This window comes from Cuculus canorus, chromosome 5 (genome assembly GCF_017976375.1).
Source record: "Cuculus canorus isolate bCucCan1 chromosome 5, bCucCan1.pri, whole genome shotgun sequence".
NCBI lineage: Eukaryota > Metazoa > Chordata > Aves > Cuculiformes > Cuculidae > Cuculus > Cuculus canorus.
The window spans coordinates 16,222,387-16,247,782 of record NC_071405.1 but is presented as its reverse complement, the minus strand read 5'-3'; the positions used below and the strand labels follow the sequence as shown (position 1 = coordinate 16,247,782).

The 25,396-nt window shown below is 62.3% G+C and overlaps 3 protein-coding genes across 11 annotated transcripts; 2 read left to right on the top strand and 1 right to left on the bottom strand.

Moving 5' to 3' along the window:
* Nucleotides 1–72: 72 nt before the first annotated feature.
* RAD9A (RAD9 checkpoint clamp component A) lies at nt 73–10,054 on the bottom strand. 4 transcript variants are annotated; one of them, XM_054067663.1, is made up of 12 exons: nt 9,953–10,054; nt 3,195–3,376; nt 3,028–3,098; nt 2,789–2,923; nt 2,067–2,181; nt 1,887–1,986; nt 1,285–1,394; nt 1,106–1,212; nt 781–845; nt 600–701; nt 285–480; nt 73–209 (listed from the first exon to the last, which is right to left on the bottom strand). In XM_054067663.1, the coding sequence occupies exons 2-12, from the start codon at nt 3,226–3,228 to the stop codon at nt 111–113; spliced, it is 1,134 nt and encodes a 377-aa protein (XP_053923638.1). In that variant the 5' UTR covers nt 3,229–3,376; nt 9,953–10,054; the 3' UTR covers nt 73–110. The 4 variants fall into 4 exon arrangements, with proteins under 4 accessions (XP_053923638.1, XP_053923637.1, XP_053923639.1 ...); XM_054067662.1 differs by lacking the exon at nt 9,953–10,054 and adding an exon at nt 3,971–4,034; XM_054067664.1 differs by lacking the exon at nt 9,953–10,054 and adding an exon at nt 3,927–3,948.
* On the top strand, nt 5,039–8,751 carry LOC128852264 (uncharacterized). Of its 2 annotated transcripts, none has more exons than XM_054067654.1 (2): nt 5,039–5,327; nt 5,632–8,751. In XM_054067654.1, the coding sequence occupies exon 2, from the start codon at nt 6,029–6,031 to the stop codon at nt 7,553–7,555; it is 1,527 nt and encodes a 508-aa protein (XP_053923629.1). In that variant the 5' UTR covers nt 5,039–5,327; nt 5,632–6,028; the 3' UTR covers nt 7,556–8,751. The 2 variants fall into 2 exon arrangements, with proteins under 2 accessions (XP_053923629.1, XP_053923630.1); XM_054067655.1 differs by having other exon boundaries at nt 5,039–6,952; nt 7,291–8,751.
* On the top strand, nt 9,628–25,352 carry CLCF1 (cardiotrophin like cytokine factor 1). Of its 5 annotated transcripts, none has more exons than XM_054067671.1 (3): nt 9,628–9,748; nt 19,655–19,821; nt 23,313–25,352. In XM_054067671.1, the coding sequence occupies exons 1-3, from the start codon at nt 9,733–9,735 to the stop codon at nt 23,802–23,804; spliced, it is 675 nt and encodes a 224-aa protein (XP_053923646.1). In that variant the 5' UTR covers nt 9,628–9,732; the 3' UTR covers nt 23,805–25,352. The 5 variants fall into 5 exon arrangements, with proteins under 5 accessions (XP_053923646.1, XP_053923644.1, XP_009563818.2 ...); XM_054067669.1 differs by lacking the exon at nt 9,628–9,748 and adding an exon at nt 11,857–12,179; XM_009565523.2 differs by lacking the exon at nt 9,628–9,748 and adding an exon at nt 17,163–18,532.
* Nucleotides 25,353–25,396: the final 44 nt, after the last annotated feature.

Sequence of the window (25,396 nt, the reverse complement as noted above, 5' to 3'; positions counted from 1 at the left end):
TTTGGGGGAATAAACTTGTTAACGGGACATCAGGGAGTGTGTGTGTTTGGGGGTCACTGCCAGATCACAGGAGGGGCTTGCAAAGCGGGGATGTTGGCTGCTCCGTGCTCTCAGTACTCGCCATCGCTGTCCTCTGCCAGCACCTCCTGGCTGGGGGCTGGGCCGGGCCCCCCCGGCGTCAACACGGAGCCAAAAAACAAGGAGCGAAACTGGGGGGGCAAGAAATGTGGTCAGGAGGGGGCTAGGCCCATATCTTGCCCCCACCCCCCCGGCTCATCCCAGACCTTTTTGTGAGGGGGAGTCCCAGGCACAGCTGCTTCATCATCCTCATCCTCGGGATCGCTCAAGGCAGAACGTGGGGTGCGCAGGGGGAAGGTGGGGCTGGGGGGCACCCCTGACCCTCCCTCATTGGCACTGGTTTCCAGGGCGATCATGTAGGATTCCAAGTCATCATCCGATGGGGCAGCGAGATGGGAGATGCTGGTGGGGACAGCAAGTGAGCAGGGGTGGCAGTTGGGGACTGTTCACTCTGGTCCCTACTGATAGCATCTGAGCAAGGACTGGGAATCTCTCGCTAAAGCTGACTGAGCCTTGCTTACTGATTGGTCTGGGCGGGTTGTGAGCTGCTCTCTAGGTCCGAGAGGGTGGCCAGCACCAGGTGGACCTCCAACACTGTGTCCTCCAGGGTGACAACCACCGGCCTGGGGACACAGGGACATCAGAGGAGGGTGGAAAGGGGCAAAGGTGGCACAGGAGGACCTGGAGGGGGACAAGTCCTACCTGCCGGGTGTGTCATAGTGGATAGTGAGGGGAAGGTTGGAGGCCTCGGCGAAGGTCAGCAGTGCCTGGGGACAGAGTGGAGGGGGGGAAAGGGGCAGGTTGGGGACCTTGGTGAAGGTCAGTGACCCCTGGACACAAAGAGTTGGGGGGATGACAAAGGGCCGGGGAGGTGACAAAGGGCAGGGTGGGGGTCTCAGTGAAGGTCAGGGCCCCTGGGGACAAAGGGGAGGTGGGGAGGTAACAAAGGGTTGGGTGGTGACAAAGGGCAGGTTGGAGGAGTCAAAGGGCTGGAGGTGACAAAGGGCAGGTGGAGGCCCAAGCTCACGCGAAACTCCTTGAGGCAGAAGGTGACGTGGGACCCCGGCGCCACAGCCACTGCCTGGAACTCGTCCCTGCCAAGCCACAGCTCTGTCATCATCGCCTTGCTGGGCTCTGGGGGGACAGCAAGGGGGGGTCAGGGCACCCCTGCTTGGGGAGGGGACCCTGTGACCCCACCAGACTCACCCGCCATGTCCTCCACGTGGCTGCGGAGCCCGATCCTGTCCCCAGAACCTGTACCCAGTGTCACCTCCGCCTGCGCAGGAGAGAAGTGGAGCACGGCCTCCGCCAACACCCTAGGGATACGGCACGGGGCTGGCGCCAGGCACCACGGCCCCGGGGACCGCCTGCCACCCACCCCAGTGTCCCCAGAGTCACCCCGCTGTCCTCAGTGCCACCTAGTGTCCTCAGAGCCACCCCACTGTCCCCAGAGCGACCCAGTGTTCCCAGAGTCACCTTTGCCACCCTAGCATCCACAAAGACACTCCAGTGTTCCAAATGTCCCCTTTGATACCCCAGTGTCCCCTTTGCCAACCAACTGTCCCTGGTGTCACCCCAGTGTCCCCAGTGCCACCCTAGTGTCTCCAGAGTCCACTTTGCCTCCCCAGAGACACCCCAATGTTCTAAGCATCCCCTTTGCCAACCAACTGTCCCTGGTGTCACCCCAGTATCCCCAGTGCTACCCCAGCATCCCCAGAGTCCCCTTTATCACCCAAATGTCCCCAGAGCCCTCTTTGCCACCCCAGTGTCCCCAGTGCTACTCAGTGTCCCCAGCATCCCCCACTCACCGTGCCGGGGCACAGAGGCTGCTGCCATAGTGCTGGGTGTCGAAGAGGGCCTGGAGCTGCTCGCACTCCTGGAAGGCCAGGTTGTGGGTCCTGGTGACACCTGGCAGGGACAACATGGGTTCAGCAGGGCAGGACGGGGCCAGTGCTCGTGTCCCCAGCTCGTGTCCCCCCAGCACTCACCGTGCTTGCAGTGAAGCTGCACAACGAGGCGGTTGGCGCGGGGGCGCAGCAGGATCAGGCACTGCCCCACTGTCTTATCCAGCGATGGCAGTGAGCGGAAAACCCCCAGGAAGGACTGTGGGGATAGACAGAGGGACTGTCACCATGGCTGGGCCCTCCTTGTCCCCATACAGTCCAGGAAGGGCTGTGGGGACGGATATAAGGATGGTCACTCTGTCTGGTCCCGTCTTGCCCCCAGAGATGCCCAGGAAGGACTTTGGAGATGGATATGGGAATGGATTAAGGGATGGTGACCCTGCCTGGCCCCTCCTCATCTCCAGAAATGACTGTAGGGACGGATATGGGGATGGTCAACCTACCTGTCCCTTCTTGTCCCCAAAGATGCTCAGGATAAACTGTGGGGACAGATATGGGGACGAATACAGAAATGGGTACATGGATTGTCATCCTGCCTGGTGACACCCCAACGACATCTGGGAAGGACTTTGGGGATGGCTATGAGGATGGTGACCCTGCCTGGTCCACCCTTGTCCCCAACAAGATGCAGGAAGGGCTGTGGGGACAGATATGGAGACTGTGACCCTGTCTGGCCCCTCCTTGTCCCCAGAGATGGCCAGGAAGGGCTGTGGGGATGGATATGGGATGGATATGGGTACGGTGACCCTGCCTGCCCCCTCCTTGTCCCCAGAGCTCTGGGGGTGCCCGGGCAGTGGGTGCCGCACCTTCATGAGGACCTTGCAGCGGCCGAGCTCCCTGTCGGGCTGGCGGCCACCCGCCTCATACAGCTGGAAGAAGAGGGGCGCGAAGAGAAAGGAGGCGAAGGCGGAGCGGGACGAGTTGACGGTGCGCAAGGACAGCTGGGGGGACACAGAACGCACTGGCACCACCTGTGCCCCCCCCATGGGGACAGAGGGGGCACGGGCCACACACCCCCTGCTCCAGCCCCCGTCGCATCCCCTACCCCGCTCTCGGTGGGCTCCAGGTACAGTTCGTCCCCGATGCGCGACAGCGAGTGCACAGCTCGGCCGAGGACTGGGGTAGAAACAGGGGGGAGCGGAGGTGACACAGGGCCCCCCCGGTTTCCCCCGGTTTCCCCCTGTTCCCCCGGTCCCCCGGGGCCACACTCACCTTTAACATTGCTGCCGGTGATGATGCACTTCATGGCGTGGGCAGCAACACGTGGGGTCTTCGCGCCTGAGGGGCCCGGACACGCCCCCCGTGAGGCCACGCCCCCAGCACGAGGTCACGCCTTCTCTATGAGTAAGCCACGCCCCTCTAGTACGAGCCCCTCTGTGCACTCATGCAGAAGCCTGGGGAGATCATGCCCCTTATATGGTGAGGCCACGCCCCCTCTCCGCATGCCCGGAAGAGCGCGCCCCCTATATGGTAAGGCCACGCCCCCTCAGCGCGCTCATCTGGACCCCAAGTGGAGACCACGCCCCCTGCTACGAGGCCAGGCCCCTATGCAAAACTGAGACCACGTCCCTTATGCGGCTATCGCGCCCCAATGCAAAACTGAGACCACGCCCCATTTGAGGCCACGCCCTCAGCTGTAAAAACCACGCCCCTATGAGCGAGGCCACGCCTCCACTGGGCTGAACCCGAGGCCACGCCCCCTCAGCGACGCGTCCGGCTCTCGGTGGAGGCCACGCCCCCTCAACACACTCCCCAGAGGCCACGCCCCACGCGACACAAAACGGAGGTCACGCTCCCTGTGCGAGGCCACGCCCCCTCAGCACACGCCCTCTCCCTCCTCGAGCAATTGCCACCCCCGCCGCCCTGCAGCGCCTCAGCAGGGCCTTCCCCCCCCGCCTCCCCGCAGCGCCCTCTCAATGATGTCTTCCTCCCCCCCTTCCCCACCCCGCAGTGGTTCCGCCCGCTTCCCCACCGCGCCGCGCCAGCACCTTCCCGCTTCCCGCGCCGCCCTCGCCAGCTGCTTTCCCATTGGCTGAAACCCTGCCTTATCCCCGCCCACTCCGCGCTCCCATTGGGTGGTACTCGCCTTGGCCCCGCCTCTACCACGCTCCTATTGGTCGGTGTTGCTGCGTGACGGCGCTCCGGTGCCCTCCCACCCGCTCCGCCTCACGTGACCCGGCGGTGAGCGCGAGGGGGGGCGGGCTCTTCCCCCCTCCCTCGCGGCCCGCGATTGGGCGGCGTTTTGATCTACGTGTGGCTCAGCCAATGGGGCTTCGACGGCCCGTGGCGCGGGGAGCGAACTCGCTGCAGGGCTCCCTGCACCTGGCTCTGCTTCCCGAGCTCCTACACGGTTCCTGCTGCCTCCGACCCATCTCTGAGCTCCGCCCGACCCGTCCCGGAGCCCTCTGGTCCCACCCCGAGCTTATCTCGACCCATCTTTGCACCTCCGGACCTGTTCCCAAGCCCCCTGACCTCATCCTTGAGCCCCCTCGACCTGTCTTTGCACCTCCCGACCTCTTCCCTAGCCCACTGATCCCATCCCTAGCCCTTCTGACCCATTCTTGAGCCCCTCTGATCTGTCTCTTCACTTCCTGACCCATCCCCGACCCCCCTGACCCCATCCCTAAACCCCTGACCCATTCCTGAGCCTCCTGACCCATCCTTGAGGCCCCCTGACCCATCTCTGCACCTCCTGACCTGTCCCCAAGCCCTCTGACCCCATTCCTAGCCCCTCTGATCCATTCCTATGCACTCCAACCCATTGTCGAGCTCCCCAACCTATCTCTGGGGCACCCTGACCTGTCCCTGGGGCACCCTGACCCCAATCCATTCCCCCTGGCCCCATCCTGTGCACTCCAACCCATCCTCAAGTCCACCTGACCCATCGCCAAGCCCCCCAGACACATTCCCTTTCCCCTCAACCCATCCCCTAGCCACCCTGACCCCATCCTGTTTCCCCCAACCCGTCCCCAAGATCCTCTGACCTGTTGCCCTGCATGTCAACCCAACCCCAAGTCCCCTTGACCCATCCCTAAGCCCCTTGACCCATCCCCAAGCTCCTCCTAACCCTACCTTGAGCCCTCATGACCCATCTCCAAGCCACCGAACCCATGCGCAAGCCCCCTGACCCCTGTGTCTGTGGGGCTGGGAAGGGGCTGCAGCTCCCCAGAGCCAGGTTGCCACCCAGCCCATGGATCCACCCTGTCCAGATCCCTCTCTAGATTCTTCCTGCCCTCCAGTAGATCAATATTCCCGCCCAATTTGGTGTCATCAGGAAAGCTGGGGAACGGCTCTTGTTCAGGGAGTGCAGGGAAGGACGAGGGGAACAGTTTGGAGCTGAAAGAAGTGAGATAGAGATGAGATCTTGGGGAGAAATGTTTTGCTGTGAGGGTGGGGAGGCTCTGGCCCAGGTTGCCCAGAGCAGTGGTGGCTGCCCCATCCATGGAGGGATTGAAGGCCAGGTTGGATGGGGCTTGGAGCCTCTGATCCAGTGGGAGGTGTCCCTACCTGTGGCAGGGGTTGGAACTGGATGGGTAGAGGTTCTCCAGCCCTCGGATCAGCTCCGTGGCCTCCTCTGGACCCATTCCAACAGTCCCACATCCTCCTTCTATCGGGGATTCCAGAACTGGACACACCTTTCCATATACAGGCACCCACACCAGAGCAAGGGAGGAAGAGCCAGGAGATCTGGCTGTGAGGATCTTGCAGTCACGGCAGGGTCTGCCAGCTCGTGGTGGGATCAGCATCAGCCCAAGTTCTTCCTCCATTGGCTGTGGAACTGGAGCCGAGGGGTCCCAGAGCGCAGCCAGCAGTGCTGACACCCCCAGCAGGAGGTGGGATAGGGTGTGGAACCCCTGTCCCACGCTGCCATCCTCCCACGCATTGCCAAAGATTCTCCTCTTTTCCATCTCGGGTGTGCTCAGCGCCTCCTGGAATGACCCACATGCAGGATTTCGGACCTGACCCCTCCAGGTACGCAAACTTTCGACCTTTGGAGCTGCTCTGCGGCCAAGCCACATGCGTATGGCTGCGATCAGACCTCATGAATGGAGCTCCAGGGACTCCCAGCCTTGCCTTGGCCTGGGATTGGGGGTCCAGCCCCCCCGAGGTTGCCTGGATCTGCTTCCCATTGCCCCTGGGGTGAGCACTGGCTACCAGCCCCTTCCTCCCAGGAGGAGGAGGATGGGATTGTGTGTGAGCGTCCGTTCCAGCTCTTGAACAGCAGCCGGGTTCCTCTGGAGCGGAGGTCCCCAGGAGAGGGGCTCTGGCCTCGGGGCTCGGTGTTTTATGGGGCTGCGGATAGGACGCAGCTGGCTGCGGTCGTGACACACACACCTCCGCGGTGGCCAAAGCCACGCGCACCCCTCCCTCTTCCCTTGGCCGCCCCGAGCCAGTGCCGACAGGGCTGGATACAGGCTGGGGGCAGGAGCCTGGCAGCCTTTGGGGGGCTCTGGCACCCCTCAACTTGCCGCTCTACTTCTCCCAGCAAACCCTGGGGGTGGGAGACCTTCATTCCTTGGTGCCCCCTTTGTGCTCCCGGGCTCGGGGCCATCTCCACGCACCGGTGGCTGCCAGCTCTCCCGGGAACCGCCATTTCTGAGCACATGGCGCGGTGCCCTCGCCCAGGCAGACAGACGGACACAGCTGGAATCCTGGCAGGAGGGGACAGGCGCCCACCACCGGGCTCCATGTCTGCTCGGTGTCCTGACCCACGGCTCCAAGGGTTTGGGGGTAAACCCCTCCCTGACGCCACACTTTCAGGTCTGTCCAAGTGCTCTGGGCACCAACCAGCTCCTCTTCTCTCCCTCATTGGGTACTGGGGTCTGCGGAGGCGCCAGGAAGGAGGGCGAGTGGCCACCGGCTGTGGCGTGGCCGCAGGCGGGCAGACGGCGAGCTGCCCGACACAAAGGTCAGCAGTGGGAGGCAGAGCCGGCAGCGGCGCCGGCGGAGGGACCCGTGCCGTGACCAAGGTGAGGTCAGCTGCCCACGGTGCGGCCGGTGACGCGCTGCTTGAGGCCAAGGGGTGCACGGCCTCGCCCACACGAGGCCGGAGAAGGAGGAGGATGCCTGACCTGCCTTGTGCCCCCATATCCTGGGGTTGGGGCTCAGCTTGGCACCACCTTTTGGCACAGGGCTCTCCGAGGCTGGGGAACCTGGGAGGCAGCCGGAGAGGAAGGCACCAGCTTGGAGTGGGGGGTTTTGTGCTCACTGTGGGCTCTTTGGGGGGCTACCATGGTGCTGCTGGATTGGGGTGCTTGTGCCACGTCTTCTGGCCGCCTTTTCCTCCTCCTCTTCTCTTCTCCCTCAGGTGTTGGCCCAGCAGGAGCCATCCAGAACCCAAGAACAACCTTGGCGCTGCTTTTTGGGGAGGGGATGGAGCAGGACTTGATGGCCCTCGCGGGCTGGCAGCCATTCCTGCAGCCCCGGCCGTGTTGCAGCCCCCCAGGGACGTGAAGACGGCTTTTCCCAACTGCTCCACGCTGCTGGCGAGGGCTGTTTGCTCGAGGAGGGGGGAAACCAGATACCCTACGCAGCGGCTGGGGGAGCGGAGAAGCTGGCCGCACGCCGTGTGAGCAGCGATGGAGGTGGGGAACCCCTTCGGAATGCTGCCGGAGCCGAGCCGAGGTACCTTCCCTCCACAGAGCCACTCTCGCTGGCTCTCCCGGTGCAAGAACTTGGGCAGCCACGTCCCAACACCTCCGTGGCCCCTGGGGAGCCTTCCCCTCTCCGTGACTGATGGCATTGCCTTCCCCACCGTGAGCGAGCAGCGGCATCAGAGAATTCCCCATGGTAACTGGGGGGATCCAGAACCATCCCGGATCACATCGATTGGGTGCTTCCTCATGGATCCAACACCAAACCCATGGCTCCCAAGCAATAAATCACCCCGGCACCGCCGCAGCACATGGTTTATCTGCACAGGGGGGGTCCCTAAACTCGCGCCTGGTGGGTTCAGCCTTGAGAGTCCCGGTGGATTTGGGGAACTTGGAATGCTCTGAGCAAGAGGATGCGATTGCTGCCAGCCGAGGAGCTGGGAGGGTTCAGACCTGGCCAGGGCCGGGAGCTGGAGTGGAAACGAATCCGCCTTGTACCTCCTGGCGCTTCTGAACAGCAGCAGCGCCTTTGTTTTAAACAAAGCTTTTTCGGGGGAGCCAGCTTGGGCGAGGATGTTCCCCTCGCTGCTGGGGGAGCCCCTCTGGCTTTCTTGGCCAGCAGTGAGGATGCGGCTCTCGCCGGGCCAGCCCCGACTCGGGGATGTGGGTCACGGGGGGGAAAGAAGGGGAGTCCAGCTGTCGGGTTCCCTCAATCCTCTGCTGCGGGGGCTCAGGGGGGTTTGGCCCCACGCTTGGCCCCGAGGGGCTGCCCTCACTCCCAGAGGGCTTGGAAGAAGCACCAGGAGCATCCCCGGAGCCCCCAGGGGCAGCGGGGTGGGCTCATCCCCACGGGAGAGGCTCCTGGCGAAGGAAAGGGGCGCTCGTATCCCGCAGGAGGGGCTCGGGGTCCTGGCCGGGACGGAGGGCTCCGGGAGAAGCTTCCCAGACCCGGCACGGAGGGGTTTGGGAGCTGGAGCCGCTCCCGGCCGCTCACCTGCCCCGTCCCGGGGTTCAGCCCAGCGGGGCGGCGGCTGTGCTCCCGGTCCCCGCATTCCCGCTCCCGGCACTCCCTGTCCTGCACTTCCAATCCCCTCTTTCCGAGTCTCCGCATTCCCTATCGCCCCTCTCCCTGTCCCACGTCCCCGTTCTCCCAGTCCCCGTTCTCCCAGTCCTCCCTCTCCCCGTTCCCCTTCCTCGGTCCCTGTTCTCCCAGTCTCCGTTCTTTCGATCCCAGCTCTCCCAGTCCCGGTTCTCCCGGTCTCCGCATTCCCAGTCCCCGTTCTCCCTGTCCCAGCATCCCCAGTCCTCCCGGTCCCGCTCTCCCAGTCCCCGCTCTCCCCGTCCCGCTCTCCCAGTCCCCATTCTCCCGGTCTCCGCACTCCCAGTCCCCGTTCTCCCTGTCCCAGCATTCCCAGTCCTCTCGGTCCCGCTCTCCCAGTCCCTGTTCTCCCTGTCCCAGTACTCGCAGTCCCCGTTCTCCCTGTCCCAGTACTCCCAGTCCCCGTTTTCCCTGTCGCGGTATTCCCAGTCCCCGTTCTCCCTGTCCCAGAATTTCCAGACCCGGTCTCCTCGCTCCCAGTCCCCGTTCTCCCTGTTCCAGTACTCCCAGTCCCTCTCCCATCCCCGCCGCTGGCCGCAGAACCGGGGAATGGAGGGGAGGAGGGGGGGTTGATCCTCACCCCTGCGGACCCCCTGTCTTTGCCGGCAGGGGAGGGGGCCGGCCGTGCCCGACGAGAGGCGAGGACAGCCTCCCCCTGCCTGCATGTCTGTCTGTCTGTCTGTCCGTCCCTCGCTGCCCGCCCGTCTCCGCTCCTTCCCATCCCTCCACCCGCGTCTCCCCGCTCCCACCTCTGCCCCGGGGAAGGAAAAGGGGGGGTTAGAAGCGGGGGGGGGAAGACACAGGCTGGCACCCCCTCCCCCCAAAACCCCCCCTCCCTCCCCATCGCCGCTGCCAAAGGAGCCGCTCCCTCCCCTCCCGGACCCCCCCTCCCCTCCTGCCCCCCTTTATCCCCCCTCACCCCCCCGGGACCGGGCTCTCGGCGTGCGGCGGCTCCGCACGGCTGGAGGAGAAGAGGCGAGAGGGCTCGGGACCGGCAAATGGGAGCCGCAGCCCCGGGCCGGTGTGCGGGACCGCTGCCTGCCCGCCCCGAGCCCGCATGGAGCTGCGAGCAGGTACGAGCCCCCCCTGCCCCGCACCGACCCCCAACAAAAGCCGCGAGGGAGACAGGGCTGGGGGGCGAGGGGAGGCAGAGAGCAAGCAGTCCCCCTCCTCCTTCCTGAGCAGCAGCACCCCAGGAACCCCCTCCCGTCCGCCTTCTGCAGCGCCGGAGCTCAGCTCCAGCCTCTCCAGGATTCCCCTTTCCCTTCCCTCCCCACCTCTGCCGAACACTGGGGCTCAGCTCCAGGATCCCCCTTTCCTTCTCTCCTCCTTCTGCAGCACCGGGGCTCAGCTCCAGCCTCTCCGGGATCCCCCTTCCCTCGTCTCCTTCTTCTGCAGCACCGGGGTTCAGCTCCAGCCACCCCAGGATCGCCCTTTCCCTTCCCTTCCCACCGCCTTGGGGCTCAGCTCCAGCCTCCCCAGGATCCCCCTTCCATTTCCTCCCCACCGCCTTCCACAGCGCCGGGGCTCAGCTCCAGCTACTCCAGGAACCCCCTTTCCCTTCCCTCCCCCTCTGCCTCCCGCAGCACCAGGGCTCAGCTCCAGCCACCCCAGGATCCCCTTTGCCTTTCCTCCCCACCACCTTGGGGCTCAGCTCCAGCCTCCTTAGCAAGTCCTTTCCTTTTCCTTCTCTACCCACTCCCTTCAGCAGCACCGGGGTTCAGCTCCGGCCACCCCAGGAACCCTCTTTCCTTCTCTCCCACCACCTTCTGTAGCACCAGAGCTCGGCTCCAGCCTCCCCGGTAACCTCATTCCCTCTCCCTCCCCTTCCCATCATCTTGGGGCTCAGCTCGAGGAACTCCACAAACCCATTTCCCTTCCCACTACTTTGGGGCTCAGTTCCACCCTCCCCAGTAACCCCTTTCCCTTCCCATCGCCTTGGGGCTCAGCTCCCAACTCGCCAGTCATCCCTTTCCCTCCCCACCACTTCGGGGCTTGGTCCAGCCTCCCCAGTCATCCCATTCCCTCCCCATTGCCTTGGGGCTTGGCTCCAGCAACCCCAGTAACCCCTTTCCCTTCCTATCACCTTGGGGCTCAGTTCCAGCCTCTCCAGGAAGTCCTTTCCCTTCCCACTGCCTCAGGGCTCAGCTCCAGCCTCTCCAGTCACCCCTTTCCCTCCCCATCACCTTGGGGGCTCAACTCCAGTAACCCTTTTTCCTTCCCATCGACTTGGGGCTCAGCTCCAGCCTCCCTAGTCATCCCTTTCCCTCCCCATCACTTTGGGGCTCAGATCCAGGAACCCCACAAGCCTTTTTCCTTCCCACCACTTTGGAGCTCAGCTCCAGCCTCCCCAGTAACCTCATTCCCTTCCCTCCCCACTGCTTTGAGGCTTAGCCTCAGCAACCCCACAACCCCTTTCCTTTCCCTCCTCACAACTTTGGGGCTCAACTCCAGCAACCCCAGTAACCCCTTTCCCTTCCCATCATCTCGGGATTCAGCTCCCGACTCCCCAGTCAACCTTTTCTCTCCCCATCACCTCGGGGCTCAGCTCCAGCCTCCCCAGTCACCCCATTCCCTTCCCTTCCCATCACCTTGGGGCTCAGTTCCAGCCTCCTCAGGAAGTCCTTTCCCTTCCCATCGCCTCGGGGCTCACTCCAGCCTCCCCCATCACCCCATTCCCTTCCCTCCCCACCACTTTGGGGCTCAGCTCCGGCCTCCCCCATCACCCCTTTCCCTCTCCATCATCTTGGGGCTCAACTCCAGTAACCCCAGTAACCCCTTTCCCTCCCTATCATCTTGGGGCTCAGCTCCAGCCTCCCCATCACCCCTTTCCCTTCCCCTCACCTTGGGGCTCAGCTGCAGGAACCCCACAACCCTTTTCCTTCCCTCCCCACCTCTTCCCAGTGCCGGGACCCAGGAATGGGGGTTTTTGGGGGGGCGGAAAAGGCCAGACGAGAGGGAAGGAATGAATGGAGCCCGCTCTTGTGTACAATTGCATCAAATACATTCTTGAAAGCAACCTGGTTCTGCTTAACACTTGAATTCTGGAGGAAAAAAAAAAGAGAGAGGGAGGCAGCAGCTTGGAGAGGGTGTACGCGAGCTCGCGTTTTTTTATTCTTGCATTCCTGGACACCAATCAAAAGAGCAAATCAAGGGAGGTGGAAGGGGGAAAAGGCGGCGAGCGAGGCAGCCGGAGCGTGGTGCGCCCCGTGCACCCACCCTCGCCCCCCAAAAACCACCCGCCCCACCCGCAGAGCTTTGATTTTTTTTTTTTTTCCACCTAACACCCGAGCAAACACAAACCAAAACAAATAGGGAGAGAGGGGGGGTGTGTGTGGAAACCAAACCCAACCAACCCAACCCCAAGCGAAGGAGCCAGGGTAGAGGCGAGCAGGCGGGCTCGGCTGCTCGGAGCGAGAGCCAAACCCCAACTTTGGGCTCTTCTCGCCCTCCCAATCCCCCCCTGCACCCCGACTATGCTCAATGTCGCTGGGGAGCCCTCAGGTAAGGAGCGAGGCGCTGGGGTTGGGGGCCGCTTGCTCTCTGCCTGCCGTGGTTTCTTTCCTTTCCGAGCCGCTGCTGATTTTAATTTGATGTGATTAAAACGTCTGTCTGGCTTTGGGATTGATTTAAGACTTTCCCCTCTCTAGGGTTTGGGTTCTTTTTTTTTTTTTTCCTTCCCTCTCTTTCCCTTTCTCTCCTTCCCTCTTTTCCATGCATGTTTGTGATTACCAGGGAGGGAACCGCTGCGGAGCACGGAGAATTAAACCCCACCACTGACAGAGGGGAGGAAAAGCCAAGTTGTCGGGATTTAGAGGGGCAGGAAGAGTTCTTTTTCCTACCCAAGGCTGGATTTCGGGGCTTGTCTCCAAAACAGCTTTGCCAAAGCAGGCGAGATCCCTCTGGGAGGTGGCAGCGGGAGTTTTGAGGTGCTGGGAATGCCACTCTCTGGACGAAATCATCCCCATGGCTGTGGGGTGGCTTTGTTCCCCCAACTCAAGCAACTGCCGTGGGGGTCCCAGGAGAGCTGGGACGGTTATGGGGCTGCCCAGCCCCACGGCACACCGGGATCGGGGGCTCCTCACCCGGAAAAGATGGGGAAAAGGCTGGAAAATCCCCTTAAAAGGGCAAACCGTGGGCCCTGCGAGGCTCCCACCCGGTGGGATTGGGGTTGGGGCAACACGAGGCTGGTGCCGGGTTTGGCTCCGTCTCCCGCGGTGCTGCCGTGACGCAGGACAGGGCAAAGCTGGGCGAGCGCCGGGGAACCGGAAAAGCGAGGCCGGGATCCCCAGCGGCTCCATCACTTTTTCCTCTTCCCACCCTCCACCGGGGCGTGTGGATGCAGCCAGCGGAGCTGGTGGCACAACCATTTGCTGGGGTCCGCGGTTAGCCAGTGGCCGGCACTGGGCAGGGAAGGGGGCACCAAATCCGGCACAGCCGGAGGAGCTGCAAGGCGAGAGCTCAGCCACCACCCTGACCCCACTCCCTGTTTTGGGGCAACCTCATGAGGTGGCCACTGAGCCTTTTGGCTCTAGTAGGACTTGGGGACGCTCGGCAGCACCGATGTCGCCGTCCCTACTTAGCAGGCTGCGCGAGGGCACGGTGACGGCGCACATCTGGGCTGCATTAGGCGCAGCCTCCGAAGGGAAATGCGGAGGGCTCTGCTTACAGGGCCGGGCTGGGGGAAGATTTATGCCCTGCTAAGTGGCACGGAGTTCCATAAATCACCCACCCAGCCCCACTCTACCTGTCCGGTCTCCCATGCGGGTGGCACCTCGTTACCCGGCACAGGGTACCCGTGGTCCCTCACCCATGTGCTGAGCAGCAGCGCCAACACCAACATGGGGATGTGCTCGCTCCAGCACAGATGGGACATCTGGATGGCAGCTGGCCTGGCAAGCCATCGGCGTGGTGGCCCCACGCGGCCCACGGGTGATGGAGGTGGCTAAGACTTGGTCAGGACGCTGGGGGACATGGGGCCGACTTGGGCATCACAGCATGGCCATTCCCATCAGGGCATGGTCGTTCCCAGCAGGCCACAGCTGTTCCCACTAGGGCATGGTCATTCCCATTGTGGCATGGCCATTCCCATTAGAATATGGCCACTCCCACCAGGACATAGTCGTTTCCCTCAGGGCATGACCCTTCCCATCAGGGCATGGTCATTCCCATCAGGATATAGCCATTCCAACAAGGACAGGGCCATTCCCAGGAGAACATGGTCATTCCCATCAGGACATGGCCATTCCCAGGAGATCATGGCCCTTCCCATCAGGGCACGGTCATTCCCATCAGGACATGACCGTTCCCATCAGAACTTGGCCATTCCCAGTAGTCATGTCCATGCAGAGCTCCTGGCTCCCTGCTAACCTGGCCAAGGAACGTCCCCATGGCATGATGGTGGCTGCTGGGCAGGAGATGCCAGTGATGGCAGCGGGTCTGGAGGTGCCAGGAGATGGAGAGGGCCGTGCTGTGCGGGGCTCTGCAGCACCACGTGGGCTGGCACCGGGGGTCTCTGCTCTGCAGGAGAGGGAATAGCCTGATTCTGGTGCTGGACTCACCCTGTTTCTACTGGCCTTGCTGGTGGAACACCCCAGAGGGGCTGGCAATGGCTCCAGGGTCTGCACGGCTCCGTGACCCACACTGGGAGAGGTGGGCAAGGAGATGGGCACCTTGCATGGTGCTGGTGGCACCGGGTACTGTGCCGGGCTGGTGGTGCGTGCTGGCCAGCAGGGTCTGGTTGGGATTAGGGGCCTGTGTCCCCCTCGCTGGTGGGGGTGTTTCCATCCCTTGTGCCGCTGGCTGGAGCCTGATGGGAAATCCAGGCCCGGTTAATTACAGCCTCGCTGGAGTCTCCCGTGCGCGCTCGCATTTATAAACACACGGACGAGACAGGATGTAAACACTCAGCGCCGCGAGCGCAGGCACGGCTCGGGGGGACACACGGGGCTCTGCTCCCCCTGCCCACCCAGACCCTCCCGCAGGTGCCCAACACCACAGGAGGTGGCACGGTGGGGCGTGGTGGGACGTGCTGGCAGGGCAGAGGCAGAGGCTGCAGGCAGCACTGGTGGGGCTCCGTGGCTCCTGGAAAGCTGGGAGAGAGGGGTGGGACAGGCAGGGCTGGGAGCAAGAAGGTGGCATCCCATGGGATGGGATGGGATGGGATGGGATGGGATGGGATGGCATGGCATGGCATGGCATGGCATGGCATGGCATGGCATGGCATGAGATGAGATAGGATGAGATGGCATAGCATAGGATGGGATAAGATGGCACGGCATGGCATGGGATGAGATGAAATTGGATGTCATGGGATGGGATAGGATGGCATGGCATGAGATGGCACAACATGGCACGGCATGAAATGAGATGAAATTGGATGGCATGGCATGGCATGAGATGGCATGGCATGGGGTGGGATGGGATGGCCTGGGGTGAGATGGGATAAGATGACACAGCGTGGGGACCCCACTGCTGTGGCCATGGCCACTTCCAGGGATGAAGGACACACACGTCTTTCCCATCAATGCTCAGAGGCCGCTGTCACCAGTGATGTCTGGGTGTTGGGGACATGCAGTGCATGAGCATCCTTGCACCTCCAGCTACACGTGGCTTTGCTGTGGCCATGGCATTGCCTCCCGAGCCTCAGTGAGGTTAGATGCCGGCAGCCTGGGGACATGGAGGTGTCTGTCCTTGTCCTCTTGGGCATCACCCACCCTAAGACTGGGCAGAGGCTGGGCTGGGAGACTCGACAGCACACACGGAAGGGTTAAGTGGTGCTGGTCGCAGTTGCAGGCAGCCTGGCCAAGGCGGTGGCCACCGCCTGCTCCCTCCTTGCCCACAGACAGGGCTACTTTGTCTTCAGTGCCACATTCATGCCTGGCCACCACAAGCCCCCCCAAGCTGAGCTTTCAATGAACGCCGCGACTGGGGCCATAGGGTGGGCTGGGGATCCGGGGCCATTGGCCACCGGCCCATCAGATACGGCTGCTCCCGCCATGGCCTGAGGAGCCATGGGGCCACCTCAGCTCCATCTGCTGCCCCGCGGGGCTCCGGGGCGAGGGCTCCCCCCTTCCTGGCTGCCACCCCCGCCCTGGGAAACGCTTTGTGTGAGGGTTACGGGAAAGCGGCTTGTGGTCGCCCTTGACCTCGGTGGCTCTGCCCACAGCATGCCCAGCGAACAGCTCACACGGCTACACTCCCGCCTCGGCTACTAGCCAGGAGGTCTGGCCAGCGCTGGCCGCCCTGCGCCACAGTGGGGGCAGGGGTCTTGCCTGTGTTCCTGTGGCTCCACGCGTGTCCCACCAAAGGGAGCAACATCCCTGCTGCCATGTGGGTGATGCTGGTGGCACTGACAGTGTGTCCTGTCACCCCCAGACCCTCGGAACCAGCACTGTGGGTGCCCCGGGCGCTGCTGGCACTGGGGGATCCCTGGTCCCAGGCCCCTGGCCACCCTGGGTCTCCAGGACCAGGTGGGTGACGGCGGGCAGCCACACCACGAGCTGCTTACGTGGGCTGGGATCGTCCTGGATAGAGTCCAGGGCCGGTTTTGAAACCCTCGGGCTCTTCCTTTCCGACGTCACCAGGATCCAGCTGTGCTGGGCTCCCTCCTCCCTGCTGGCCGCCACTGCCGTCTGTGCCGGTGCCCAGATATTCCTCACCCGGCACCAGGCCACTGCGACCGGGCTGAGTGAGGGAGAGTGGCTGCTCCATGGCTGTGCCACGGTCACCGCTGTGCCATGACCACCATCACTGCTGTGCCATGGCCACCACAATGCAATGGTCATGGTTGTGCCATGGCCACCACTGTGCTGTGGTCATCATCACCACTGTGCTATGGCCTCTGCTGTGCCACGGTCACCATTGCCACTGTGCCGTGGCCACCACTGTGCTGTGGTCACCACTGTGCCGTGGTCACCATTGCCATTGTGCCGCTGCCACTGTTCCACCGCCACCGTTGTGCCACCACCCCTGCTGTGCATCCCACCATCTCCCGGCCATCCACCACCCACCTCCACCCGGCCTTTCCCCGTTCCCTTCCTCCCTCCTCCTCCTCGCTCTCCTCCACCCCGTCCCCATCCCTTCCCTCCGGTCCTGGCTCCCCGGCTCTGTTTGCTTTGGCTGCCGCGGGGCCAGCACTGGTGTAAATCCCAATCTGGAAACTCGAGCCGGCGGCGGGCGAGGATCCGGCCAAAGCAAACACGCAGGGAGGGAGCGAGTCACGGCACGGGGCCCCCCCGGCACCCGTCCCACGCGCGCTTGCACGCAAGGCACAACTGCGGCTTGCTGCACTGGCACGGGCGAGTGGTCACACGTGCCCACCACAGGCACGGCGAGGCCAGCGGGGCGTGTGCCGTGTGTCGCACGCGGGCATGATGTGTCGCACCTGTCTGGAGTGCGTCACGGTCTGTCACGGTGCATCACACCTGCGTGGAGCATCACATGTGTGCACGGTGCATAGCACGCTTATGTGGTGGGTCATGCATGCACGATGTGTTGCACCCTTCTACGGTGTGTCATGCATGCGTGGTGTGTCACACACTCACACAGTGTGTCGTGCATTCATGGCATGTAGCACGCTTACACTGTGCCGTGCATGCACAGTGTGTTGCGTCGCACACTTTCATAGTGTGTCATGCATGCACAGCGTGTCACACAGTGGGTTGTGCAGCCACGATATGTTGCACACTTACATGGTGTGTCACACACACACAGCGTGTTGCATCTCACACACGGTGGGTCATGCATGCACAGCGTGTTGCACACTTATGCAGTGTGTCACGTATGGTGTGTTGCACACTTGCATGGTGTCTCACGCATGCCCAGTGCATCACACATGATGTGTCATGCATGCAGTGTGTTGCACACTCACACTGTGTCAGGCATGCACAGCGTGTTGCATCACACACTTGCACAGCATGTCATGCATGCGTGATGTGTTGCACACTTACACAGTGTCTCAGGCCTGCACAGCACCATGCACACGTGCGCAGCGTGTCACATGAATTTGCATTGCATCACGCATGCACAACGTGTCACAGCGCGCATCCACCTGCTTGCGTGGTGCATCTCACGTGTGCACAGTGTGTCACACGCATGTGAGGTCCCACCCGGTGCACGGCACACCTCTATGGTGTGTGATGGACCTGCACAATGTGTTAAACCCACCTGGAGTGTTGCACACTTGCGTGATGCGTTGCACGCCCGCCAGGTCTATCCTAGCACACATGATGTTTTGCACACCGGTGCTGCAGAGCTGCAGGCTGCACCGTGGCACCTGTGGTGTGTTGCATGCCCGCAGGGGATTTGCACACCCGCCTCCCTGCCGCAGGCGGAGGGGCAGCCTGGTACCCACCACCGTGGAGCTGGCACAGCCACAGCTCGAGTGTCCCCGAGGACCTTTGTGCGTCACCACCGCGTGGCTGCTCCCGCCTTTCCAAAGCTCCCGGTGGCTCGTGACGGGGAGTGGTGACGTGTGAGGGCACCGCGGGGCTCCCGGCGGCCTCGGCTGCCCACGCCGGGAGCCCCGTCGAGGCTTGCGGTGATGAGCCACGCCAGCGGCGGGCCATCCCGGCGGAGGAGTTGCCGGGAAGCCCATCTCCGTCATGCTGAGAGGTGCCAGTTGGCTGGAGCATCCTGGCCGCGGGCCGTGACCTTTGCAGAGCCGCCGGCTAACGAGGCCGCAGCTCATCAGGCCGCCCTGACGTCAGGGGTGATGACGGGGACCCCGTTGGCAGTTTCCGGCAGCTTCGGCAAAGGCCACCCCACGCCCTGTCCGCCCCGTGGGGTCGCAGTGCCTTTGCTGGGGGTGCTGGCAGCCCCGTGGGATGCCCAGCCCGCTCCGGAGTGGCTGGTGGGTGAGTTACGGTGCCCAAATATAACCCAGCTGTGCCGTCCCGGCGGGAACGCCGCAAGCTGTGCGAGCTCCAGACCATATAAAGGATTGTTGCTGCAGCCTGCGGGCGGGAGCGCGTGGAGGGGAGCCCGGGATTGCGGCGCTGGTGGGGTCAGTGCGGCAAGGAGAGGGTCCCCAGTGAACTGGCCGTGCCGGCAGCATCGCTCCAGGCTCCCAGTGCTGCCCTGGCTGTGCCAAGGCATGACATGATGGGGTCGGGGGATGCTGAGCTGCTCTGGGCCAGGGAGGGGTCTGAATTGCCCAGTGCCATGGAGATGTTGGGCTGCTTTGGACCACGGGATGCAGGATTGCTCCGTGCCCATGAGGATGCTGAGCTGCCCAGCGCTGGGGAAGGTGCTGAGCTCCTCAATGCCCATGGGATTCCTGAGCTGCCTGGTGCCAGGCGATGCTGAGCTGCTCTGTGACCTTAGGGATGCTGAGCTGCCCAGTTCCCACTGGGATGCTGAGCTCCTCTGTGCTGGGAGGGATCTGAGCTGTTCTGTGCTGGGAGGGATCTGAGCTGCTCTGTGCCCACAGGGATGCTGAGCTGCCCTGGGCCCATAAGGATGCTGAGCTGCCTGGTGCTGGGGAAGGTGCTGAGCTGCTTGGTGCCCACAAGGATGCTGAGCTGCCTGCGCCAGGAGGGATCTGAGCTCTGTGCCTATAAGGATGCTGATCTGCAAAGGATTCATGAGGATGCTGAGCCACCCAGCGTCAGAGAAGATGCTGAGCTGCTCTGTGCCAGGGAAGGTGCTGAGCTGCCCAGTGTTCACAGGGACGCTGAGCTGCCTTGGACCAGAGGCTGCTGAGCTGCTCTGTGCTGGGGGATGCTGACCTGCCTGGTGTCAGAGAAGATGCTGGGCTGCTCTGTGCCAGGGAAGGTGCTGAGCTGCTCTGTTGCAGGCATTGGGTGCCCCTCGCCCCACTACGCGTACCCCCTCCGTGCCTCAGTTTCCCCACTGCTCAGCCATGCCGCCCTGGCACTCACGGACAGGGCACTGGGGGTCCTGTCACCCCAGGCCCGGGGGTGGGAGGAGGTGGCCCCCCACTTCGTGCCCCACCCTGAGCTGCCGTGTCCCCACAGGAGACTCTTGGGGGATCTTCACCTTCCTGTGCGCGGCGCTCTGCAACCTGCCGGCGCTGCCTGCCCTCAACTGCACCGAGGAGCTGGGGGCTGGCCAGTCCATCCAGAAGACCTACGACCTCACCCGCTACCTGGAGCACCAGCTCCGCACCCTCGCCGGCACCTACGTGAGTAGAGGGTCCCCCAAACCCTCCCTGACTGTGCTGATGCCACCCAGCCCCATGGCCCTGGGGTGTCCCCTGTCAGTCCTCCCCATGCCCATCGCCTCCAGGAGATGCAGCAACATGTACCCACAGCCCAGAAACCAACCTGTCCCAGAGCAGTGGGACCAGCAGGGAGGGAGGGGATTCTGCCCCTCTGCTCCACTTTGTAAGACCCACCTGGAGCCCTGTGTCCAGTTCTGGAGTCCTCAGCGCAGGGAGGACACGGAGCTGTTGGAGCAGGTGCAGAGGAGGCCACGGAGATGATCTGGGGGCTGGAGCAGCTCCTGTCTGAGGCCAGGCTGAGGGAGTTGGGGTTGTTCAGCCTGGAGAAGAGAAGGCTGTGGGGAGACCTTAGAGCAGCTTCCAGGACTGAAAGGGGCTCCAGGAAAGCTGGGGAGGGGCTCTGGATCAAGGGGTGCAGGGACAGGTTGAGGGGAAGGGTTTGTACCTGGAAGAGGGGAGACGGAGATGAGATCTTAGGCAGAAATGTTTTGCTGTGAAGGTGGGGAGGCCCTGGCCCAGGTTGCCCAGAGCAGTGGTGGCTGCCCCATCCCTGGAGGCATTCAAGGCCAGGCTGGATGGGGCTTGGAGCCCCTGATCCAGTGGGAGGTGTCCCTGCCCATGGGGCGAACTGGATGGGTTTGAGGTCTCTTCCAACACAACCCTACCTATGATTCCATGCCCCAGCCCATCCAGGCTCCCTGGGGCCGTTTCACCCCACCAGGGTCCTGTGCCCCCCCGCTCCCTGGCCCCGTGTCCCCCTCGCGCCCCACAGCCCAGCCAGAGGGCACCAAGTCCATGGGTGGGGCAGAGGAGCCACCAGGTGGGCATCGCACACATGTGGGAGTGTGCAGGCGTGCACATGTGTGTGCTGGGGTGGCTGCACACGCGTGTGTGCACATCACTGTACCCACATGTACGTGTGTGCGTGCATTGCTGTGCATGCACACACCTGCTTGTGCCTGCACATACGTGTGCATCTCCATGCCTCACGCATGCGCATCCAGCACAGTTCCTACCCCCATGCACACGCAAGGCGTGTCCCTTCCTGCTCTTCTGCAGCTCCATGCACACGCATGTGCCCTGACACGCCCTGCAATGGCCGGTGACGTGTTTGCCCTCATGTGCTCTTGGTCGCTGCCAACGGTGCTGGTGCTGCCCACCCTTCCTGGGGGATGTGGTGCTCCCCAGGAAGGCGCCCATGGTGGTGGCCAAAGTTGCACCCATGCCAATGGCCAAGGTTGCTCCCATTCTTGTGGCCAGAGTTGCACCCATGCCAGCAGCCAAGGTTGCACCCATTCTGGTGGCCAAGGCTGTACCCATGCTGGTGGCCAAGGTTGCACCCATACCAGTAACCGAAGTTGCACCCATTCTGGTGGCCAAGGTTGTGCCCATTCTGTTGGCCAAGGTTGCACCCATGCTGGCGGCCAAGGCTGCACCCATGCAGGTGGCCAAGGCTGCACCCATGCTGGCGGCCACGGAAATGTCTCATCAGCTGAGGGTGGGGGCCCTTGGGATGCAGGGCGTCTCCTGGGCCCCCACCCTCAGCCCAGGGTGAAGGTAGGGTTGCAGTCAACCACCTCTCCCTGCCTGTCTCTGCCCTGACTTGCCCCCAGTGCCATTGGCTCAGCCCTGATGGTGCCGGCACAGGAGGTGCCAAGCGGTGATGATGGTGGCATGGCCATGAGGCTGGGTTCCTCTGAGTCTGTTGCTTGGAGCTGGGGGAATGGGGAGACTGGGGGTACCGTGGGAAGTGGAGGTTGGGGACAGGGGTGGGATGGAGAACATGGAGAACAGGAGCACGATGTGCAAATCAGCCTGGGAGACAATGGATCTAGGATATGGTGGGCATGTCCACCTCAGGGACTGGGACCTGGGATGTGGTGAGCTTATCCATCTGGGGAACATGTTTTTTCTGGGACATGGGGGGCCTGTCCACCTGGGGACATGGAGACCTGGGACGTGATGGACACATCCAACTGGGGGACATGGGACAGGGCAGGTATGTGAGCGTGGTGGACATGGGACCTGAACACGGTGGGCATATCCACCTGGGGGCATGGTGGGGACACGGAGACACAGGACATGGAGAGCTGAGAAGAGGGGGACATGGAGAACTGGGAACAGGGGGACATGGATATGGGACATGGAGAGCTGGGAAGAGGGGGATGTGGAGATAAGGGACATGGAGAGCTGGGAAGAGGAGGATGTGGAGACCTGGAAAGAGGGATTGACATGGAGACAGGGAAACATGGAAACCTATTCAGAGAGTAGTGGTCAATGGCTCAAAGTCCAGATGGAGATCCGTGACAAGTGGTGTCCCTCAGGGGTCCATACTGGGACCGGTGCTGTTCAGTATCTTTATCAATGATATTGACAGCGAGATTGAGTGCACCCTCAGCAAGTTTGTGGATGACACCAAGCTGAGTGGTGTAGTTGCCACACCGGAAGGATGGGATGTCATCCAGAGGGACCTGGACAGGCTGGAGAAGTGGGGCTCTGAGAACCTCATGAGGTTCAACAAGGCCAAGTGCAAGGTCCTGCACCTGGGTCAGGGCAATCCCCGTTTTCAGTACACGATGGGGGATGATGTGATTGAGAGCAGCCCTGCAGAGAAGGACTCGGGGGTGCTGGTGGATGAGAAGCTCGACATGAGCCGGCAATGTGCGCTTGCAGCCCAGAAGGCCAACCGTATCCTGGGCTGCATCAAAAGAAGCGACCCAGCAGGTCGAGGGAAGTGATTCTGCCCCTCTATTCCTCTCTTGTGAGACCTCATCTGGAAACCTGTGTCCAGTTCTGGAATCCTCAACGTAAGAAGGATATGGAGCTGTTGGAACGAGTCCAGAGGAGGGCTACAAAGATGATCAGAGGGCTGGAGCACCTTCCATATGAGGACAGGCTGAGAGAGTTGGGGTTGTTCAGCCTGGAGAAGAGAAGACTCAGAGGAGATCTTATAGTGACCTTCCAGTACCTGAAGGGCCTACAGGAAAGCTGGAGAGGGGCTATTCATAAAGGCTTATGGTGATAGGACAAGGGGGAACAGGTATAAACTGGAGAGGGGCAGAGTTAGACTGGACATTAGGAAGAATTTCTTCACCATGAGAGTGGTGAGACACTGGCACAGGTTGCCCAGGGAAGTTGTGGCTGTCCCATCCCTGGAGGTGTTCAAGGCCATTTTGGATGGGGCCTTGGGCAGCCTGATCCAGTGGAACGTCTCTGCACATGAGAGGGGTTTGGAACTACATGATCTTTAAGGTCCCTTCCAACTGTAGCTATACCATAATACTATGATACCTGGGAGCTGGGGGACATGGAGACTGAGGACATGGTGGGCATGATGGGCATGGTGGGCATGGGCACTTGCAACGTGGCAGGCATGGGTCCACAGAGGCTGGGGACAAGGGGGACAATCCCTCCCTGTCCCCCATGGCTCACGGCCTCCCCATCCCTCACAGCTGAACTACCTGGGCCCCCCGTTCAATGAGCCCGACTTCAACCCCCCGCGACTGGCGCGTGCCGAGAGGGTGCCCAGCGCCACGGTGGACTTGGACCTGTGGCGAGGCTTGACCGACAACGCCCGCTTGGCTGCCAACTACCGTGCCTACAGCCGCCTGCTCTGCTACCTGCGGGCACTGGATGGGCAGGCGGGCACCGCCGAGCTGCGCCACCGCCTCGGCCACTTCTGCTCCAGCCTCCAAGGCTTGGTGCTCAGCATCGCCAGTGTCATGTCCTCCTTGGGGTACCCGCTGCCCGCCGGCCCAGCGGGTCCCCCCGCACCCCCTGGCACCACTGTTGCTCCAAATGACTTCTTGAAGAAGATGGATGACTTCTGGTTGCTGAAGGAGCTGCAGACCTGGCTGTGGCGCTCGGCCAAGGACTTCAACCGCCTCAAGAAGAAGGTGCCACCTGCCGTGGTCACACTGCGCCTGGAGGCAAGGGGCTTCTGAACGCCCCCCAGCGTCCACCTCACCTTGCCAGGACCCCTGACAGGCCACCACGTCCCCACCCTCACCTCGTTGTTCCTTGCGGGATGGGGGTCCTCACCCCAAGTGCCACCAAAGCCACCCATGTTACCTCTCCATCACCAGTGTGCCTTGAGAGATGGTGCTTCTGACCCCAAGTGCCACCCCACATCCCTGCCATCACCACACTGTGTCTTGAGAGATGGGTCTCCTGACCCCAAAATGCCACCACAGCCACTCTGCATCCTCACTATGACCTTGCTGTGCCTTTAGAGATGGGGATCCTGACCCCAAAATGCCACCAAAGCCACCCCACAGCCCTGCCATCATCACATTGTGCCTTAAAGGATGGGACTCCTGAACCCAAACTGCCACCAAAGCCACCCCACAGCCCCTCTGTCACTACCCTGTGCCTTAAGAGAGGGGTATCCTGACCCCAAAGTGCCACCAAAGCCACCCATATCCCCCCACCATCACCAATGTACCTTAAGGGATGGGACTCCTGATCCCAAGTGCCACCAAAGCCACTCACATCCCCCCACCATCACCAACGTCCTTTGAGATATGGGGTCCTGACCCCCAATTGCCACCAAAGCCACTCATGTCTCCTTTCCAACATCAATGTCCCTTGAGATATGAGCTCCTGACCCCGAAGTGCCACCAAAGCCACTCATGTCTCCTTTCTATAACCAATGTCCCTTGAGAAAGGGGGTCCTGAACCCCAAGTGCCACCGAAGCCACATCCCCACCACCTGTTCCTTGAGGCAGGGGGTGATGCCACCAAGGTGCCCCCACCTCTCTGCTGTCTCCACCCCCCCATGGGGTGAGGACAACAGCACCTCCTCCCTTAAGGGCTCTGCAATGGGTGCAAGCTCTGCCCACCCCCAAAGGACCAATTCCCTGCCAACATAGGATTAACCCCGCCCACCAGCAGCAATAGGCCCCGCCCCCTCACCCAAGCTGCCCCAGGGGGGTCCCGCTGCGTCTGACTGTTTATTTATTGGAGATGTTATTTATTGGGGTATTTATTGCAGAAGATCTATTCTTGTATGAACAAATAAAAGCCTTTCTCCAGTGACGACGGGGCACGAGGACACCGCGGCGCCATCAGTAGGGACCAGGGTGAACGGGGAGCCATGACAATGTCTGAGCTCACTCTGGACCGTCCTCTGTGGCCACCACTGTGTTCCCATCTGAGAAGAATCCCAGTCCTGGTGCCCATGGCCACTCCTGTGTCCCTATCCTGAGGGAACCCCATCCATAGGGCACATGGTGACCTCAGGGATCCATGGACATGGGAGGACACCAAGGATCTGTGGCACAGGCAGTGTCACCAAGGATGTGGCATGTGGTGACCCCAAGGATCTGTGGGGTACTTGGTGACACAGAGGATCTGCGGAGCACATGGTGACACTGAGGATCAGTGGGGCAGGTGGTGACATCAAGGATCCGTTAGGTGTGTGGGGACACCAAGGATCCATGGGGCACATGGGGACACCAAAGATCTGTGGGTCACATGGAGACACCAAGGATCCATGGGGCACATGGTGACCCCGAGGATCCACTGGGCATGTGGG